General features: G+C 37.8%; 1 protein-coding gene across 5 annotated transcripts in view; it reads left to right on the top strand.

Moving 5' to 3' along the window:
• Positions 1-19,356, top strand: part of EXOC6 (exocyst complex component 6) — a 225,975-nt gene extending 206,619 nt beyond the window's left edge. For all 5 annotated transcript variants that reach the window (XM_045810010.2, XM_045810009.2, XM_087862902.1 and 2 more), the window contains exons 21-22: positions 17,115-17,227; positions 18,086-19,356. In XM_045810010.2, coding sequence (XP_045665966.2) covers positions 17,115-17,227; positions 18,086-18,218 — 246 coding nt within the window. In that variant the 3' untranslated portion in view covers positions 18,219-19,356. The remainder of the gene's footprint in view (positions 1-17,114; positions 17,228-18,085) is intronic.
• Positions 19,357-19,960: the final 604 nt, after the last annotated feature.

Below are 19,960 nucleotides of genomic sequence, written 5' to 3'. Positions count from 1 at the left end.
AATTTATATTTTTTTCCTGAACTTCCTTCTTAGGTGTATATTACAATGCTTTAGTACTTAATAATAAGTGACAGTTTAGTCCCTAGAGTGTTACTTTTTCTTTGACTCTTCTTGTGTTGTCTTAATTGTCAGATTGTCTTTCAGTTATCTTCAGTCTTTGTTTCACTGATTTTCGTGGTCATGAAATCCTAAGACTTGAGAATTGGAAGGTGCTTAAGAAAATCTAACCAAACACCCTACAGACTCTCCTCTTTACCAGGACCCTTGCTGCTGCTCTTGATGTCTTGAGAAAGTCCATGTTCAAATAGAGGCTTCTTTGCCCTTTTGAAAAACCTCATGACAGCCTTCATCATTTCTTCCTGAGACCTGGTGTTTCTAGAAGATTAAAATGTTTGATTACTCATTCAAGTGAGGTGCTTTCTCCCTGCTCTTTCCACATCTTACTCCACTTCTTCTGGCCGCCTGACCTTTTTAATGTCTCATTCACTCGTTGTTTTGTTTACTCCGTATCTTTTCACTTCTCTTCTTAGGGTGTGCCATCCAAAGACATTTCAACGTGAATGTCCCTACAGCTTCAGTGCTTTGGCAGAATAGTTTCTTCCCCTCTCATCTTAGAATTGTGGGGGTATGCCAACCCAGTAGCCCTCTAGTGGGAGCTAAGCACTCTTTCACGGGCTACACAGTGTGAATGAGAGATCCTGTTCTCATCCCCATTTCCATTTGTAGACCATTGTTTTTCCACTCTTGAGTGAAAGCTCCAACCCATTTGAGCCTCCTTTATTCATCTCTGTCACCACCAATCTCTCACTGTTACTTTGTTTTTAAAAAAGATTTTATTTTTTAAATCATCTATACACCTAAAATGGGGCTCACGACCCTGAGATCAAGAGCCGCATGCTCCACTGACTGAGCCAGCCAGGTGCCCCTCACTGTTGCTTTTGCAATCGAGTATTTTATCTATATTCACATGTATCCTCATTTTCCTTCCTCAGACTCATATTATAGGTCACCATTTTATTCACTGTTCTCTCATCTTCCAATGTCCATGACCCTATGTTTCTGTGGAACTTGTTTCATTATTCAATTGCCTTTCCTCTGCTTTATCCTGTCCCTCAATACCTTAGCCTAAAAACATGTGCAAATCTTTCCTACCCAAGAGAGAGACAGAGGGCGGGCAGGGAGATATCTTCTCTAGTCTCATTCTAACATTTACGATCTCTTTTTTTCTCTCCATTGTATCCTCATTCCTTAAAAGAATTATTTAGGGGCACCTGGGTGGCTCAGTTGTTAAGTGTCTGCCTTCGGCTCAGGTCACGATCCCAGGGTCCTGGGATCGAGCCCCGCATCGGGCTCCTTGCTCAGAGGGAAGCCTGCTTCTCCCTCTCCCACTCCCCCTGCTTGTGTTCCCTCTCTCACTGTGTCTCTCTCTGTCAAATAAATAAAATCTTTTTTTAAAAAAAGAATTATTTATAATTATTTCCTTATTTCCTCATATCTCCTTCATTCCTCAGTCTACTCTCTGCTTTGCCACAGTGCTCAAACAGCGTTCACTTAGGGCACCAGGGAGGGCCAGAAGACCTTTTTATCCCTTATTTTATTGGTTCTTTCTGCTGTGTTTGATAATGTTGATCCTCTTTAAAATTCTCTCTTCTTTGGGGCACCTGGGAAGCTCAGTCAGTTAAGCATCTGCCTTCAGCTGAGTTCATGAACCCAGGGTCCTGGGATTAAGCCCCACATAGGCTCCCTGCTCAGCGGAGAGCCCACTTCTCCCTCTCTCTCTGTCAAATAAATAAATAAAATCTTAAAAAAAAAAAAAACTCTCTTCTTCAAAGGCTATACTCTCTTAACATTCTTTTTATGTCTTTTTTGTGGCTTCCTTTTCCTGCCCCCTAAATGTTGGTATCCCTGTAGTTTCTGTCCTTAGAACTCTGCTCTTCATACACTCTACCAGGGTGAACTCATCCACTCTCCATCAAATTTCTGTCACAAATGCTGTATGCCCTAGATATGTATGCAGTTGCTTGGTAGACATTTCCACTGGGATGTGTGTCCCACATCCTATGTGGCCAAAACTGTCAGCACATCATCTTCCCTCATTCTCAAATCAGATCTTTCCATGTTCTCTGTTTTGGTTGATGGCATCACTCTGCCATGTCCCACATTCAATCATCATGGCCTAGGGAATTTTCCTCCTAAATATTTCTCAAATCCATCCCCTTCTTTCCATCCTAACTACCTGCCTACTACCTATCCATCCTCCTCTCTCAATCCCAAGGACCTATTTGTTTATCCCAGTGTATTTCAAGGTTATCACAACAGTCTCCTAATTATTTTTCCTGTCTTTAGTTTTTTCTCCTCAAATCCACTCTTCATAGAGCTGCTGGATTTGCCTATCTTAAGGGATGAGCCTGACCATGTGAGGTTTCTTGTTTAGAATTTTCCCAGGGTTTCTGAACAAGGCATACATGTCCTTTTATGATCTGGTCCCTGTCCCCTACTCCAGCCCATTTTGTACTACTCCCTTACTGATAAGTTTAGCAACACTAACTAAAGTGCATGACACTCCCCCATAAGCACAACTGTTCCTCATCTTTGTGCCTTTTCTTATGCTGTCCCATTTGCTTGAAATACCACTGTCTTTCCCTTGATTAACTCCTTTTTAAAAAAAATTTTTTTTTAATTTATTGAGAGAGAGAGAGAGCTCAAGCATGGGGAGAAGCAAAGGGGGAGAGAGAGAGAATCTCAGGCAGGCTCCATGCTGAGTGTGGAGCCTGACGTAGGGCTCAATCTCACGACCCTGAGACCATGACCTGAGCTGAAACCAAGAGTCAGACGCTCAACTGACTGAGCCACCCAAGCGCCCCATGATTAACTCCTTTTTAAGACTCAGTTTGGGTACTACCTCAGATGCCTTCTCGGGTTTACCTCTCACCCCCCGAACAAGGTTGGATGCTCTAATAATAAACTGTACATAACTCCGTCAGTGTAATTAGCATCTTAGTTCATAATTAGGCTTTTGTGAATATTTCTTCCATCACACTGAAGAACTCCTTGAATCCAAAGACAGTCACCATCATCATTTCATTGCTAGTGTCAAATTGACTGCTTGTCATATGCAAATACAACCCCTTCATTTTATAGGACAGGAAGTTGAGACCCAGAATTTATCACTCCCTTAAATAATCAATTCAAAATCAAAGTAGCTTGATTTTTTTTTTTTAACTGAGTTGGGAGGGAATTTAATAGGGCATAGAATAAATACACTATTGGTATCATAAGAAACTACTTTTTTTCCAAGTGAAATATAATCAGATAAGCAAATAATATCCATAGAATATTGATTAGGTGAGACATTGGAGGGGCTCAATTTTTCCTAACCAAGTGGTTCCAGTTTCCAACATCCTGAAGCACTGTGACCAAATAGCAAGTATTTAAAAATTTTTCTGAAAAAAGGGGTGCCTGGGTGGCACAGTCTGTTCAGCGTCCAACTCTTGGTTTTGGCTCAGGTTGTGATGTCAGGGTCCTGAGATCGAGCCCTGTGTCAGGCTCTGTGCTCAGCGTGGTCTGCTTGAGACTCTCCCTTTTCCTTAGCCCCACCCCTGCTCTCTCTCATGCACGCTCTCTCTCAAGTGAGTGGATAAATCTTTTTTAAAAAATTATTCTGAAAAAAAAGAAAAGCTGACTCATTTTAAGTTGTAGTGTTTGTTGACTATTTCCTTAAAAGCATTGAATACTCTCTTATTACCCCAGAGTCTTATTAAAATGAAATTCCTTTTATGGGGCCACCTGGCTGGCTCAGTCTATAGAGCATGCAGTTCTTGATCTCAAGGTTGTGAGTTTGAGCCCCAAGTCAGGTGTAGAGATTACTTTAATAAATAAAACTTTTAAAATATTTTATTAATTTATTTTCAGCCAATCTGCAAATACTTAATACTCCCAACTTTCTTACCTGTTTGTTATCCCTCTCTCCCCTTCTTTGTCCTCCTAATTATCAACAGACTTTTCCCCCTCAACTGTGTTGAGGGTTCTAGACCAAGTTCTGTTTTATGTATTACAAGGAAGAAACTCTTATGGTTTGAGTTTTTTCTGATGGCCCAATGTACAATGTTAATGCCAAGCGTCAATGGAAACAATTATTTTAACAGGATGACACAGCCTGTTTGCTTAGAAATGTCCTAATTTCCTGTTTAGGTTATCCAGAGGTCAGGTAGGGATTTCTTTTTGCACTCCCATTATACAGATTCATATGCAAGCATTGTAGGACTTAGATCACAATCTATTTAATTCCACTGGCTGCATTCATCTTCCCAAGAAGATAAGTCCTTCCCCTGCTGTTTTTATTTAGTTTCTCTTTTTATATTTTAATTCTGTAACCCATAGTGAAGGTGTGATGCCAATAGGTCTTTACCTATAGATGCTTTTCAACTAAGCTTCATCTTAAAGTTTGTCTGTTGCCCATTTTGAAGTTCATGTGGTTACCCGCATTAGTCAGAATGTCACAGCATTGTCATTGTTACCCTGTCCCAGAAATCTATTAATGAAGCACTCAGGCAAGCATCAGGCCCCAAAGTAAGCCATGGCTACCTGCTGTGTACGCCGACCTTAGTGAATCAGCTTCAGTGGAGTTTGATAACTGCCCTTTTTTTCAAATTTAATTATGCCTTGAGGCTGTGGAAAAACTGAATTTATCTGTTGAACCAAACTAAGCACAAGTGTTCTGACATGTTTATTGAGCAAATTAGTATACCTGTAAAAGGTAATTACGTATACAATCAGGTTTGGAAGTAACGGGATAATTAAGAGTTAATAAATTGTCTAGCGTAAAAGAAGTGCCTTTTAGATTCTGGAAAAGTAAACTAAATACATACCTTTTTAAGTTGTTTAAATAAAGATTACAAAATCTTTCTTTTAAATCTTACAAAAAGAGATGAATGAGGATGCAAGCCCCCTTAAATAAAATAGTCACTGAGATAGTGTAATATTCTTTGTCTTAAATGGAGACCACAGAGATTTTATTTTCTGTATTTCCTCATGGTGGGTATAGTAGTTTATCTAGCTAACTCTGCATTCCTTTGGGAACCCATGGCAAAATGGTAAAGCATCTATATTTATATATTAGGACATAAAACAGAGGCCATATCTCTAGAAAGCAGAACAAATGAGATACATATCTGAAATTAAGTTCCCCATTTCACCAAAGTGAAGTCTTGTTATGCAGTGACTGGAACTGGGTCTGCACTTTTGTCACTGCCTTCTAAGGTATTACCATAGAAACTATCCTCCTTTTCCTCCTATAGTCGTTGGGATTTAATGGTCTTGGTTTGTTTTATTTATTTCAAATGGCCTGAGTTCCATTTTAAAGAATAGAATGATAAGATGACTCTAGGGGCTGAAGTATCTGATTTTAGTTTTAGTTTAGCTTTGTTTTTTTTCAAAAGCCAAAAGTCTGTATTTATAACTAATGGCAAATTAGAAATACCATCTACTGCTTGACTTACTAAAATTTTAGAGTAAAATGTATGTGACTGATTTTGTTGAAGACTAGATTAATCCATCTGTTAGATTCTCCAGGCTTTCATTTGCCTTATTTTAAATCACAACTGTGGGGAGGAGGGGAGAGGAACATCCACTTAGACTCACAAATTTTTAAAAAGTGGTTATTCCCTCCCTCTTTTTTCTTCTTATTAATTAAAGTGCATTTAAAGGAGTACATAATGAAGCTTCAGCCTAGTCTAGCTCCCTTCATTCAAGCAAGTACTATATCCTAGAGTATAGACACATTGGCATATAATTTTTCTTCATTGTCTAATTCATATTGTCTTCCTTCATTGTTCTAGGTCTTACACAGTCAATTTATACAAGCAGATCTTATTTCTCCATAGCTTTAATAAAGCAAAATGGTTTACAGAAAGAGTCAAAAGTGTAGTGAACACCTCTCATCATGAGATTCAGGGTTTGATTTTCTGAGTATTGGAAGTAAGAGCTTTATTGGTAAAGTAATTACATAAACCACTTGTTACATAAGTGTGGCAGATGATGTAATGAATCTGGACAGAAAATTGAATGTATGACCTGGGAATGTTTATTTAACATGTTTGATGGTGGCATCACTGGTTTGCAAAAGGTAATCTCAGGAGCAGAACTTTGGTTGTGAAATATTTTTAGTGTATTCTATAGCACAAATTAATCAGTCAATAAATAGACTAGTCTAGCTTTCAGAATAATTATAAGGTGTTACTAAAAATTCAGAGATGTTTTAATTAATATTTCACATTAAAGTAAATAACATAGCTATTAGTATATAAGATGTGAGTTCAGTGTAGACTTATAAAATTCTGTGTCACAAGGTAACATAATACAGTTCATCTCAACATACATTTACTTGGTGCTTGCTGTATACCAGGTACTGGGCCAAATGTGAAGATACAGATATAAGCAACACAAATTGCCAGGTTCGAGGCACTTACAAAGTACATTATTAGGAGGAAGTAAAGGCACTTCAACTGCTGGGATACTGGAAAGAGACTGGGCTGAAATAGCCATGAATCACCCAATCTATGAAAGGAATTGCTATTTAATTCTTTAATGGGTCGGCAGACACATCAATATACTGTGAAAAATCCTGTGACAGAGATGTGGCAGGTGCTCTGAGGACATGAAAGAAACAGAAAACCCAACCCAAGCCCGGGGGGGAGGGTGGCTTCTTGAGAGAGGCAGGATTTAAATTTTAAGAAATTTGAATTTTATGGAATAAATAAGGGTTACATGGGTGATGGAGGGGAAGGGGACTCCACACAGAGGAAAAAAAATGAGCAATGTTCTAGGGGTCATCATGGTTTTTAAGAGAATTCCTTGTTTAGGAGCTTAAATTATAGGGCAGAAGAGGAAGCCAGAAGGTTGACCTTGTAGGGGCCAAGGGCTGGCCACCCCAAGATGGGCCACTTTGGCATGAACATTATTTTGGGCTAAAAGCAATCAAAACCCAGCAGATACAGGAAAAGCTCCTTACCTCCCCCTCAACTGCCTGATTGTACCAGGAAGAGAATTATTAACAGAGACTCCCTTTTACTTAAGAAACTTCTCTGCATAATAGGGCAACCTTTGTTTTCCAAACATCTCCTTTTACCTTCCTGCTAATGGTCCTTCTTCCCTTTGTATCCTCAGACACTACCGCTGTCTCTAGCTCATATAAGCTTCATGTTGCCTCATTGTCTTTGGAAATTTCATGTCTGTGTAGATTCTCCATAGGTAAGCTATTAAATTTAATTTTCTCCACTTAATCTGTCTCATTGCAGTATGATTCTTAGTCCAGTTAGGAGGACATTGAAGGGCAGAGGGAATTCTTTCTCCCCAACAACCTGGATTTGGTGCAAGATTGCTTTGCATTTCATGTTAAAGAACTTAGCTTTATTTTGAAGAAGTTGGGAAGCCATTGACTGTTTTAAGTAAGTGAATGGTGTGATCACATTTGTATTTTAACTGGATCTCTCTGGCAGCAGTGTGGAGATTGATGGATCTGGGGTATTAGAAGAGAGAGGCAGAGCAGGGTAGGTGACACCAAAGGCCCCAGGGTAGAGATTATGATATCTGAACTAGGATAGTAGTAGTAGTAGGGACAGAAGTAGGAAGCAAGTGAATTCAGGAAATATTTAGGAGGTTAAATTGGCACAATTCGGCAATAAGTTAGATGCCAGAGTTGTGAAAGAGAGGAGTCAGAACAGACTGAATGATGGGGTACCTGGGTGGCTCAGTTGGTTGAGTGTGCAATTCTTGATCTCAGTTCAGGTCTTGATCTCAGGGTTGTGAGTTCAAGCCCCACACTGGGCTCCATACTGGGCATGGAGCCTACTTAAAAACAAACACATTGACAGGCAAACAGGGCACCTGCCGGTCTCAACCAAAACAGACTGAATGCAGATTTCTGGTTTGGGTAATTAGGTAAATGCTATTGTTCAATATATAACCCACCTTTTAATATCAAGAAGCTGAATTAGGTAGGTATCCTCATGACTGAAGAAAAACAAGCCAAGTATATATGCAAAGGTATTATAAAAATCAAAATCGTACTCAACTATTTGAGGAAAATGTACCGGAGGAAACTGAAATTTTCTTTCTATTTTGGATAATTATAGGGATTTCACTTTTCAGAAATAGAAGCTAGAAAAATTCTTGATAATAATTTTATTAACGTCTTTCAGCATTTATAAAGAACTTTTAGGAAACTTTAGTTAAATATCTATTGTTATTTGGGTTTAAATATGTAATATAAATAATTTAAATCCCAGTTGCCAAAGAATTATTTTAAAATTCATTCATTAAAGGTGTTAATTTCTAGGGGCGCCTGGGTGGCACAGTGGTTAAGCGTCTGCCTTCGGTTCCGGGCGTGATCCCAGCGTTATGGGATCGAGCCCCACATCAGGCTCCTCCGCTATGAGCCTGCTTCTTCCTCTCCCACTCCCCCTGCTTGTGTTCCCTCTCTCGCTGGCTGTCTCTATCTCTGTCAAATAAATAAATAAAATCTTTAAAAAAAAAGTGTTAATTTCTTATATTACTAAATGGAGAGTCAAAAGATCCTCTTAAAAGTTTATGTAACAAATTCTACTCTCTGGTATATGCCCAAGAAAAACAAAAACATAAATCCACACAAAAACTTGTACATGAATGTTCACAGCAGTATCATTCGTAATAGCTGAAAAAATGGAAATAACCCAAATGTCCATTAACTGTTGAATGGATGAACAAATGTGGCATATCCATATGGTAGAATATTATTTGGCAATAAGAAAGAATGGAGTACTGACACATGCTACAACATGGACAACCCTTGAAAACATCATGCTAATTGACAGAAACTTGTTACAAAAGACCACATGTTGTATGACTCCTGTTTGGAGAGTGACTGCTAATGGTGTGGGGTGATAAAAGTGTTCTAAAATTGATTGAGATGGCTGCACAACTCCATGAATATACTCAAAACCATTGATTTGTACACTTTAAATGGATGAATTATATGTGAAATACATCTCAAAGCTCCCTTAAAAATTTTTGTAAAAGTAACAGAACAAGAAATAGGAGTTTAATTATATTAAAGTTATAAAAGCAAAAATAGAGAAAAATTGTGATCACAATAAAAAATAAGAAGGTTGTGTAAGTAAGGTGAACTGTCATACGTGATAGCTGCAAGCTGATAAATCAAAAATTAGAAAAATAAGTGTATTTAGAGACACTGAGTTAAACAGAAGGAGTTAAATGTGATTGCTTCTAAGAATGGGAAGGGTGGGGCAAGGGACTGTTGGTCTTTATGATAGGCTCTGTATGATTATTAACCATGTATTACTTGGTAAATTAATTTTAATAAAGAAATTAACCATATAAAATCATATATATGTATGTATGTGTATGCCATTTTAGCCATGATAGTGACCAAAAAATTAAAGATAAAGCAAATGTGGATGTGTGTAAATCTGAGTAAATTCCATTTCTTGCCTCTTTTCCCAAATTCCAAACCCACCCAAGGAGTTTATCTAGGAGTACTATATAACTTACCATCAAAAATACTTTGAGAACATTCTACTTCTGCTGTGTGCAGTTCACCCTAGTGAAATGACCTGAAGAGATTGATGCCTTTAAACGGTCTCTACAGAGTGCTGTGCCTAGAGCTTGCTTCTGGTCCTACATAGGTGGGAGTGGAAAGGCTGGCTGAGAACGGGTTTGGCAAATGGGGCATTTGAAGAGGGTAGGCATGGGTTAGGGGTCAGGTGTATCAGAGAACAGAGGCAGCTTGAGGGCAGTTAAAACCTGAGGGCAAAAAGTGAGGTGAGAAGAGGGACGATACTGCTATTTTACAGTTTTTGACTAGGCCCTTTCTGGCTGCTACTTAAACTTCTCTTCTGTGCTTCATGTGGAGTTTTTCATATGTGGTGTTTTAGGATAGTTGGAAATGGGGTGGAGCCAAGAGCTTTAAAAATCATATTGAGCTTATCATTTGATTTCAACATCTATTTAGAAAAAGGACTTATATTTTCCCCCATTGGGACTAATTTAGTAAGACCCATTTTTCTTGAATCCCCAGTACCTAATTGCTCATATTTCTTAATTAAAGCTATATTATGGTTTAGGATTTTCATTGCTGTTTAAGTCTCTGAAGTGCTCTAGGAACCCTTGCCTTGGCTTTGCGTTTTGGAGGAAGAGGAAAAATGATCTGCTTTACTTTTGGAAGCTGCAAAGCAACTCTGAGGTCCCAGGTGGATTTTGTGTTTGGAAAAGGGAATTTGGGGGACTAAGGTTGACCCTGAGCCCCCAGGTCACTGTTCACATTTACAAAAGCAAACCTGGTATCCCCAGTTGCTTTTCTCTTGAGGTTGGCTTAGCTTTATTTATCTTCTGTCTTGGGTCACTGCCCCTGAGGTGCTTCAAAAGCAAAACCCAAAAGACTCAAAACAAAGAAAGCTAAACCAGATTCAAGGAAAAAATGACCTGGCACTCTGGGTTCACTTTTACAAAGGCAAAAAGTCACTTCAAGAGTTCCACAGAAGGGTTTTAAGTCGGCCTAGATTCATTGTGTCATTTGCACAAAGTGATCTCAACAGGTCCGAGACCCCAAGTTTCTTGGGTGGAGACTGGGAGTAAGACTTAGGAGGAGAAACTGTCAGCGAGCCAGATGCGTTGACACAAACGAATTCTTCAGTGATTCTGAAGCGATTCAACTATTTTGAGCATATAAATGGGACCACCCATGCAACCATATTTTCCTTAAGCTAAATCTTTTTGTTTGCTGGGCACACACAGGGAATGCTGAGGAAGTGAAACTTACAACTCACTTACAGATATTGGCATAAGTCCACTTTATGTTATCAGATTAGTAATGAAGGGTATTTTTGAATCCTTGGTGAAAAAAAGAAGTTAGGATACTAATTTTATATAATCTTATAAATCACGATGAGATAGAGCCGAGGCATCTTATTTTGCTATTCATTTTTGTATGATCCATACTTTGCTTACTTCCCAAAAGGATTTAAGGTAGAATTATTTTACTTGACTATTGGAACAAACCCATTTATAGAACTTAATACCAATTTTCATTATAATATGCCTGACTTTATCCTTTAATAAGTAATTGTAAAATTGCTTTTGAATAATCTAGGGAAGATTTTTGTTTTTGTTCATGTTTGATCTACATCTTTGAATATCACGTATATATGTTAATAAATTCACCTGTGAGACTGTGTCTTACTGTTTATTTACAAGACTGAGAGAGATTTTGTGTAATTAATAGCAAATGTATTATTTGTGCACTGCCATCCGAAAGGGAGGAAAGCTTAAGGTAGAGAAGTGAGGTTTTCCATAACTTAGGTTTTAATATTGAGGATATACTGCATCCTGTGAAACCTGACCAAATGTGAGAGATAGACCCCAAGGCTATGACTGACGGAGTGCACAGTGAAGGTGAGCGTCAGTGTTTTTTTCTGGCACCACTCCAGTTTCCTCCTCCCTTCCTATCACACTCCGGCTCCAGAGCAGGCATGTTCTTTTTAAACTATTCTAAAGACCAGGTATCATGCTTTTTGGTCAAAGCAGGCATGAGTAGCAGCCTATAAAATGGGCTCATTGCATAATTCTGGCTTGGCATAACGTTAGGTAGGACCCAAGAATAATGTGCTAGTTTTGTGTTACATCTTTTACTTCAATAGAACTGTACTTTAACTCACCCCCCCATGGCTGACTCTGAATTTTATGCCCCCTATAACTTCCCTCCCTCCGCCATTCTGTATCTCCTATCGTCCAATTGCCTCTTTGCCCTGTACGTGCTTCTCATCTTCCCCAATTCAGCCCCTCCTCCTCTCAGGATTCCTTCTCCCACAGTCCCTCCGTCCTTCCCTCCCTCTTTCCATGTACCCTACAATTATTCTCCAAGCAGTGAGAAATAAAGCTTCTGTTGATAATCCAAAAAAAAAAAAAGAAAGAAAGAAAGAAAGAAAAAAGAAGAACTGTCCTTTAAACTGTGAAAAAGTGGGGTTGCATCAAACTGAGAAGCACAGCAAAGGAGACCGTCAACAAAACAAAAAGGCGACCTGCCTGATGGGGAGTACATTTGCAAACCATAGATTCGATAAAGGGCTAATATCCAAAATATATAAAAAAACTTACACAACTGAATATCAAAACCTCCCCTGAACAATCCAGTTTAAAAATGGGCAAAGGACTTGAATAGACATTTTTTCCAAAGAAGATATATAGACGGCCTACAGGCACATGGAAAAATGCTCAATCATCAGGGAAACGCAAATCAAAATCACGATGAGATATCACCTCACACCTATGAGAATGGCTACTCTCAAAAAGACAAAGAATAACAAGTGTTGGCAAGGATGTGGAGAAAAGGAAACCCTTGTGCACTGCTGGTAGGAATGTAAATTGGTTCAGCCACCATGGACAGCAGCGTGGAGGTTCCTCAAAAAATTAAAAATAGAACTGCCATAAGATCCAGCAATTCCAGGGCATCTGGGTGGCTCAGTCAGTTGAGCATCTGACTCTTGATGTTGGCTTGGGTCATGATCTCGGATTGTGAGATCGAGCCCACGTCGGGCTCCGCAGTGGGTGTGGATCCAGCCGTTCCAGTTCTGGGTATTTATTCAAAGGAAACAAAAACACCAATGTGAAGAGAGATATGCACCCAATATGTTCATTGTGGCATAATTTACAGTCACCAAGATGTGGAAGTAACTGAAGTGTCTGTCAGTAGATAAATGGGTAAAGAAGCTGTGAGATGTATATATACACAATGGACTGTTGCTCAGCCGTAAAAAGAAGTGAAATCTTCCCATTTGTGATAACATGAATGGACCTAGAGGGTATTATGCTAAGTGAAGTAAATCAGAGAAAGACAAATACTGTATGATTTCACTTATAATGTGGAATCTAAAAAACAAAACAAATCAAAACAGAGACTCAGAGATACAGGAGACAAACTGTTGGATACCAGAGTGGGGAGTGGTTTCGGAGTGGGTGAAATAAGTAAAAGGCATTAACAGGTACAAACTTCCAGTTGTAAAATAAGTGAGTCATGGGGATGTAATGTACAACATAGGCTATGTAGTCAGTAATATTGCAATAACTACGTATGGTGGCAGATGGTAACTAGACTTACCTTGGGGATCATTTTGTGATGTATAAAGATATCAAATCACTATGATATGTACCTGAAACCCATAGGATATTGTATGGCAATTATACTTCAATTTAAAAAAGTGAAACAGGACCTTGTAGTAATTATGGATGAGGGACACCGGTAGACCATTCAGAAATATTAGTGCTGCTTTTCTCTTGGAAGATCATTTAACTCTTACTAACATTATATCCAGGTCTTTATCATGAGGGAATCTGTTTTCTTTACCAGTGCCCCAGGGAAGTCAGTTGACTACAATCACTTGTCCTAGTTTGCCCACAGGCCAAAACTGGCCTTTTTCAGAGAGCTGTGAACATAAGCCAAAGAAGTCTGTAGGGTGCTCATTTTTTATACTCTGAAAAGCCTATGAAAAAGCTCTTGGGTACAATTGGGACGGTCTGGCATCATCAATCAGTAAGTTATTTCTTCAGTGGCTACTGAGTGGCTAACACTCTGCTGGACACACTTCGTGCATTTGCCTGCCTAGCTTTAGGAAGTTTGTTTCTATTTACTTACTAAAAGCAGTATTATGCATTTGAAAAATCCTTACACACACGGAAATGAGAAATCAGAATAGGAGGGCAGTATGCTTCCGGCCTGATGTTTCCTCTGCACCCGTATCCGTGCATCCTTTAGGGCACAGACATAGAAATGGTGCTCGAGTCTACAGCAGCTGGGCTGTTGTATTCCGTGGGCTGGGAATAATGAGCAAGCAGTCACTGGCTCCTACAGAAATCAGCAGCTTCTGTCTTAATATTAAATTGATTGTAGCGGGGCACCTGCGTGGCTCTGTTGGTAAGCATCTGCCTTCAGCTCAGGTCATGATCTCAGGGTCCAGGGATGGAGCTGGGGTAGGGCTCCCTGCTCAGCGGGGAGCCTGCTTCTCTCTCTCCCTCTGCTTCTCACCCCCCCCCTTGTGCTCTCTCACTCTCAAATAAATAAATAAAATCTTATAAATAAATAAAAATAAATAAAAAATAAATAAAATAAATAAAATAAATTGATTGAGCTTCCCTGTATGTTAACTAACTGGAATTTAAATAAAAACTTGAAACTATAAAAGAAAAGAAAAAATTTAAAAAATTTTAAAAATAAATTGATTGTGGCTTCCTCATGTGTTACTGTAGTTTAAATTTCTAGGATTGTGTGAGTAGTCTTTTTTCCTTTATAATTTCTTCATGTCAACATCAAAACATTACTTGTTTCCTTGTTAACTGTCACCTCCCCACTTTCCCCACTGAAAAGGTAAACTCTTGAAGGACAGGGACTATTGTCTCATTCAGTACTGTATCTCTGGCCTGACACAGTAGTTAGCACATTATAGGTGGTCAGTCAATATTTCTTGAATGAATAAATGAATCTTATCTAGAACGTTGGCCTTTTTTCCACAATGGCAATGAGTTCCTTAACCGTGAATGTACAATCTTATGCAGATTTCCATAGATGTCTACAAGTTAATGATATACAATGTGTGTTTCTATAGAATATTAGTGTAAGTTTAAAAGCATGTAGAGAAGACTTGTCTACATGTAGGCAGGCAGGTTAAATTGTATGGTTCCTGTAACTTCTGGTGATAAGAGATTTGCACATGAGTATCTGACCACATGTGAAAATTGTAAGCACAATATTTCTTTTTCTAGGAGAGTGTGTTTTTGTGCTGTTGTGTGGGAGAACCAGTTCTGTAGTCACTGTTGGAGTTGGTGTAGGTTTTAAATTCATTAAATGGACTCCTCCTTTCCCACCTGGGGGTAGATCCGCCCAAGAGGAAAAGAGACTTATTTTAAGGCCTCTTCCTCTTCCAAATCCCAAAGGTCATGTTGCTAATGCCTTTTGGAAAGAGAGGGAGATTACAGCAAGTGTATTAAGTCGTTGCTTTCTGCTGACTGTGCGCATGCCCACACATACATGTGCAAACACACACTTAAACACCTAAAAGAGGAATCCTTCAAAATGAGGCTTTTTTAAACAACTGTGTGAGGAGTATTTATTATTGAAATTTATTTTAATATATAAGTATGTAAACCTTATTTCTAACTCTAGAGTTAATACATGGCCATTATGGACTATTATGAAAATAAAGAATTCAGTAACAGTTACCCGTAACCCCCACCACACAAATAGCAACCATTCTTAACATTCTCGAAAATGTTCTCCCATTCTTTTTTGATGGGTATTTTTGTAATTTTAATAGGAACATTTATCACAAACATCTTACCAAGATATTTAAAGTTTTGTGTAAACATCGATTCTAATAACTGCATGATATTCATCTTACAGATAGATGTACCTCATTACTTAACCATTCTCTTAATATTGAGATTTGGGCTGTTTTCGGATTTTTTTTTCCTTTAGTTTTTTGATAACACAGTTAAACATTTTTGAGATTAACATCATTATTCTCTACCTTTATTATTGTTTCCTGAGGTCCGATTCCTAGAACCAGGATTACTGAATCAAAGGGAAGGGCCATTTTTATAGGGTTCTTAAACATGTATTATAAAATCACATTCCAGAGATGGTAATGCCAAGTTTCATTTTCACCATCAGTGTGTGTGAACGTTTTCCCTCTTTGTGAAAGTTGCTTGTTGCTAAGCAACAGTCAAAAATTACACAGAAGTTTAAATAAATTTAAACTTTAAATAACTTTTCTTTTTCAGACAGTATATTATTTTAACATTGTTTCAGTGTAGTTTCTGTACCAATATCTTAACTTTTGATATAGCCTAGAATGTTGTCCAAAAGAAAATAGAGTGGCTTTTAGTATTAGTAGTTACTGTTTTCATTATGGAATTTTCACCCTTTTATGGGAACGTCTCTACTGATAGTTGTATATTGGATGGGAAAAGAGTCAGACAAGTCCATTACCTTCCTAAAGAAGAGCTAGTTTCTTGTAACCTTTCTTTAGTTTTTAATCACCCCAGTAGTTTTATCCCTCCCAGAGTCTGTGGGTTGGCTCACATATCCTATGAGTAAATACAAATGCTTCCTTCAATTGCAAGCAAAACCAATACACCCCTTACTTATAAAGTGAGTTAAAACAAGAAGAAAGAATAATATAAAAACTGAAGGAAGGTAGTAAGTAAAGTATTTAGCTTTCTGAAACAATTCAAATGGGGATAGGAAGTTGGTTTTAAATGGCTTAAAGGAGATTACGGTTTTAAAGTTGGATAAGGAGTTTGGTGCTTTGGTTTAGGCACGGCATTGCTTTTAAAAGATTACTTCCATATTTGACAACAATTCTAACTGGAGATTATGAAGCAAATAGTCAATTTTAAAACACTACGGAATACAAGAGGGCTTCTTTTTGTTGTTGTTTGTTTATACAAAATGATTGCCTAGAGTTAACAGGCTGAGTCCTGAGCCCTCATTTCATAATACTGCTGAGGATCTATCACCAGGGAGAACCCAGCAGAGGTTGTTTAATGCACTTAATTGAGATTATCTGAGCTTTTGGTTTAAATTACTTTGGGAAAAGTCTAGGTACAAACGGCTTCTCTGAAAGGTAAACATACTTAACCTCTAAGAAAAAAGGTTCAATTTAAGTTCTTTGAAATTCTTCAAACAGGTAGTAGCACCAACCCTTATTAATTAAATTGGAGTATGAACTGAATAACGTGTAAAGATTAAATCTCTATACATCAGGTACGGGTGTTAATATAATTCTATTAATAGTGTTTTCATTATTTTATAGTTGTTTGAGAATTCAATCAGGTATTGTGTTAGAAAAGCAACCCCTGACAATTTTAGTAATTTCAAAAGTAAAAAGATACTATGTACTGTTTTGGCTATAAAGTGTAGTTAATGATAAAATTTTAAAAATGAATTCCTTATTCTTTTCCTTCTATAAGAAGGTCATAGTAAAGTGGATCAAGAATGGCATATACTGTATGTATTAGCTATGGGTAAATAGTCAAAAGTTGGTTTAACATTTTTGCCCTATCTTCCTCAGCTCCTTGACCTGTTTATGGTTTGGGATTGGTCTACTTATCTAGCTGATTATGGACAGCCAGCTTCTAAGTACCTTCGGGTGAATCCAAACACCGCTCTTATTCTTTTGGAGAAGTGAGTATATTCTGAAGACTTTTTTGTATAACATTTTAGCATTTTGTGATTTAGTGATGATTGAACAACTAGAGATTTTCAACAAAAGAGAAATGTCTAAATGGAGCTTAAAAGCTCAGTCCATTCTAATGACCAAAACATAAGCCTCTTTCTTTCCTTGTGTTAGTGTAGTTTTATGAGATTGCAGTTTCTGTTGATGTGAACAAAATTTTAGTGCATCTTGTCTAATTAAAAAAAAATAGAAGTTTAGGTGTTACTTTTCCCTCTCATTATGGGGCAGATTTTCTTTTCACTTAATTATATTTCATTTTAGGTATCACTATTAATATTTTCAATTTTTGAATTAAAAATGTATATTATTTTCCTACATTTCAAAATATCTGTGATATATTTGATTTCAGAGGACAAAAGGAACTGTTTAAAATAAATGTAAATTTATTTTACCATGCCATGAAACACTACTGAGGACCCCCCAAAAAAAATGCTGCTTTAAATTTTCTAATGTTATTTTTCTTTCACCTTGTCTTGCTATGAATGTGATTTGCAGAGTGCATAGAGGGTATGTATTTTACCGTACATTGTGGACCAATACTAGAAAATAGTATGATATTAGCAAATTTAACATACTTTAGTTTTACATACTAATGCAAAAACTCCACTTCGTATAGAATGTAAAATAAAGCTGCTAATTTTTTGTGTAGTTGCTCTGTATTTTTCTTAGTACCTATTTTTTTAAGTATATTTTTCAAGCATAAGGATTAGCGAGAGGTAATTCAGAGCATGCCAAGATATTTTACTTGTGACAGCATAGCTTTTAATTTCCTTTTACCAAGCCTCTTCATTCACATATATTTTTAGGATGAAGGATACTAGCAAAAAGAACAATATATTTGCTCAGTTCAGGAAGAATGATCGAGACAAACAGAAGTTGATAGAGACAGTCGTGAAACAGCTGAGAAGTTTGGTGAATGGTATGTCCCAGCACACATAGACTTGGACTGCACTCAGTGACACCAAATCTGTGATGCAACATTGATCTCTAACAAGCGTCATGATACAGTAATTTGTTTGCAGAATTTAAAAATGCAGTAGAAAAAAGACACTGATGAGAGATTAAACAAGAAACAAAAATATCATTTGTATGGATTTTTAAATAATTGGATACTATTTTATATATGGAAAGTGTGACAATTTTTTTTCACTTTTACGGAAAAAAAAAGGCAAAACGTAATATATAAATCAGGTCAGAAATTGTATATGAAACTGATTGTAAATACATTCGAAAAACCTTATATGCCTCTGCATACAAGTATTTTTTTCTATTCAGACTTGAATGACTTTTCTGGTTTTTTCATCAGTATCTGGTTTTGAAATGTAATCACGTCTGATATGGGAGTATTTCACTGTCATTTTGTAACTGTTAACTTTTATTTTCATCTGAATATGATTTAAGTAGACTAAATTTCCCAATTCTGCAGACTCTGTGAGGGAAATATGCAAATCTTTAAAGGTCCCTGAAATCAACCTTGATTTAACTCAGTAAGAATGTGAATTATTTGTTCTGCTTGGGTGTTTTAATTTAATCGTTCTGAATATGAAGAAAAGGTGTTTGGCTTTCCTAAAGATGCAATGTTGTTTCTGTTTAGCAGGGTTAATATTTCTAACTGTATTGTTTGTAGCTGACCCCATTCTAGGATTTACTTGGTTTGGTTTGGTTCAAGTTAAAAGAGGACAGGAATGAAGCGGGATAAACCACTTCAGGTGCTGCTTGTGCTAAGTACATTCGTTCCTACACACAGAAGTTACCACAGGGGTCAGGTTACTTTCTTCAAATAGCAGGTCTCAGTACCTCTCCTCAGTATGGAAACAAGCCAAACCAAATGAACTCTGGAAAATCTAACATGAGTGTACATTTTCTTCTGTGTAAATTACTGGGTCCAAATGGTAGTATCACCCTGATCCCAACTTTCTTTTCATTGTATTTATGCTGAATATTCCTTTTACATTTTCAGGATTTATGCCTGTAAGAAACTTACACTTGACTTTGTAAAATAAGTGTAAAGAACTATGTACATTTCTTGATTTTGTGATGAAATATTAAAAAGGTTGAGCGAGTTGTTGAAAATGCATCGCTGTTGCATCTCTTCAGAGCTTCCTGATTGAAAACAACTGCTTCCTTCAGAAGAACTGTTACTCCCTAGTTATCGGAATGAGGAGTGTCACCAAAACAAAGATAATAAGCATTTATTCTCTTGACCATCTCAGTCCTAAAGTACTTCACGTTTTAAAAAACACTACATGGAAAATATGGTAATTCTTCAGGCACAATAAAATCTGGAAGTTAGAAGAGGAGCGGTGAACAGCTAGCTCTTTTTTGAAGACTGGAATGTGGCTGCCCCTCGCGCGCCTTACGCACCCCTGCAGAGCATTCGGGATGTCCCCCTGGCTTTGGTTGAGGCGTCCCCGGATCCGGAGAGACGCAGCCTTTGTACTGCTTGGAGTAGAGCACCGTGGGTTCGTAGCTATGATGGTGTGCGATTCACTTTCTTCTCTAATACATATAACACTCCTGCCACTCCCCGCCAACCCTCGGGTTGCATTGTAGGGGACAGGGACGCCAAGAGCCCAGGGGACCAGACACAAAAAACCGGACTAGCAACCAGGTAGACCGACCGGGGTGGGGTGGAGTGGCCTTCAGAGTGGGAAGGGAACGGTGAATTCAGCACTAGAGAC

The sequence above is a fragment of the Ursus americanus genome, chromosome 6 (genome assembly GCF_024610735.1).
Source record: "Ursus americanus isolate L20-20 chromosome 6, mUrsAme1.1.p, whole genome shotgun sequence".
Lineage (NCBI taxonomy): Eukaryota > Metazoa > Chordata > Mammalia > Carnivora > Ursidae > Ursus > Ursus americanus.
Note: the sequence above shows the minus strand (reverse complement) of the source record. Positions and strands in the feature narration are given on the sequence as shown.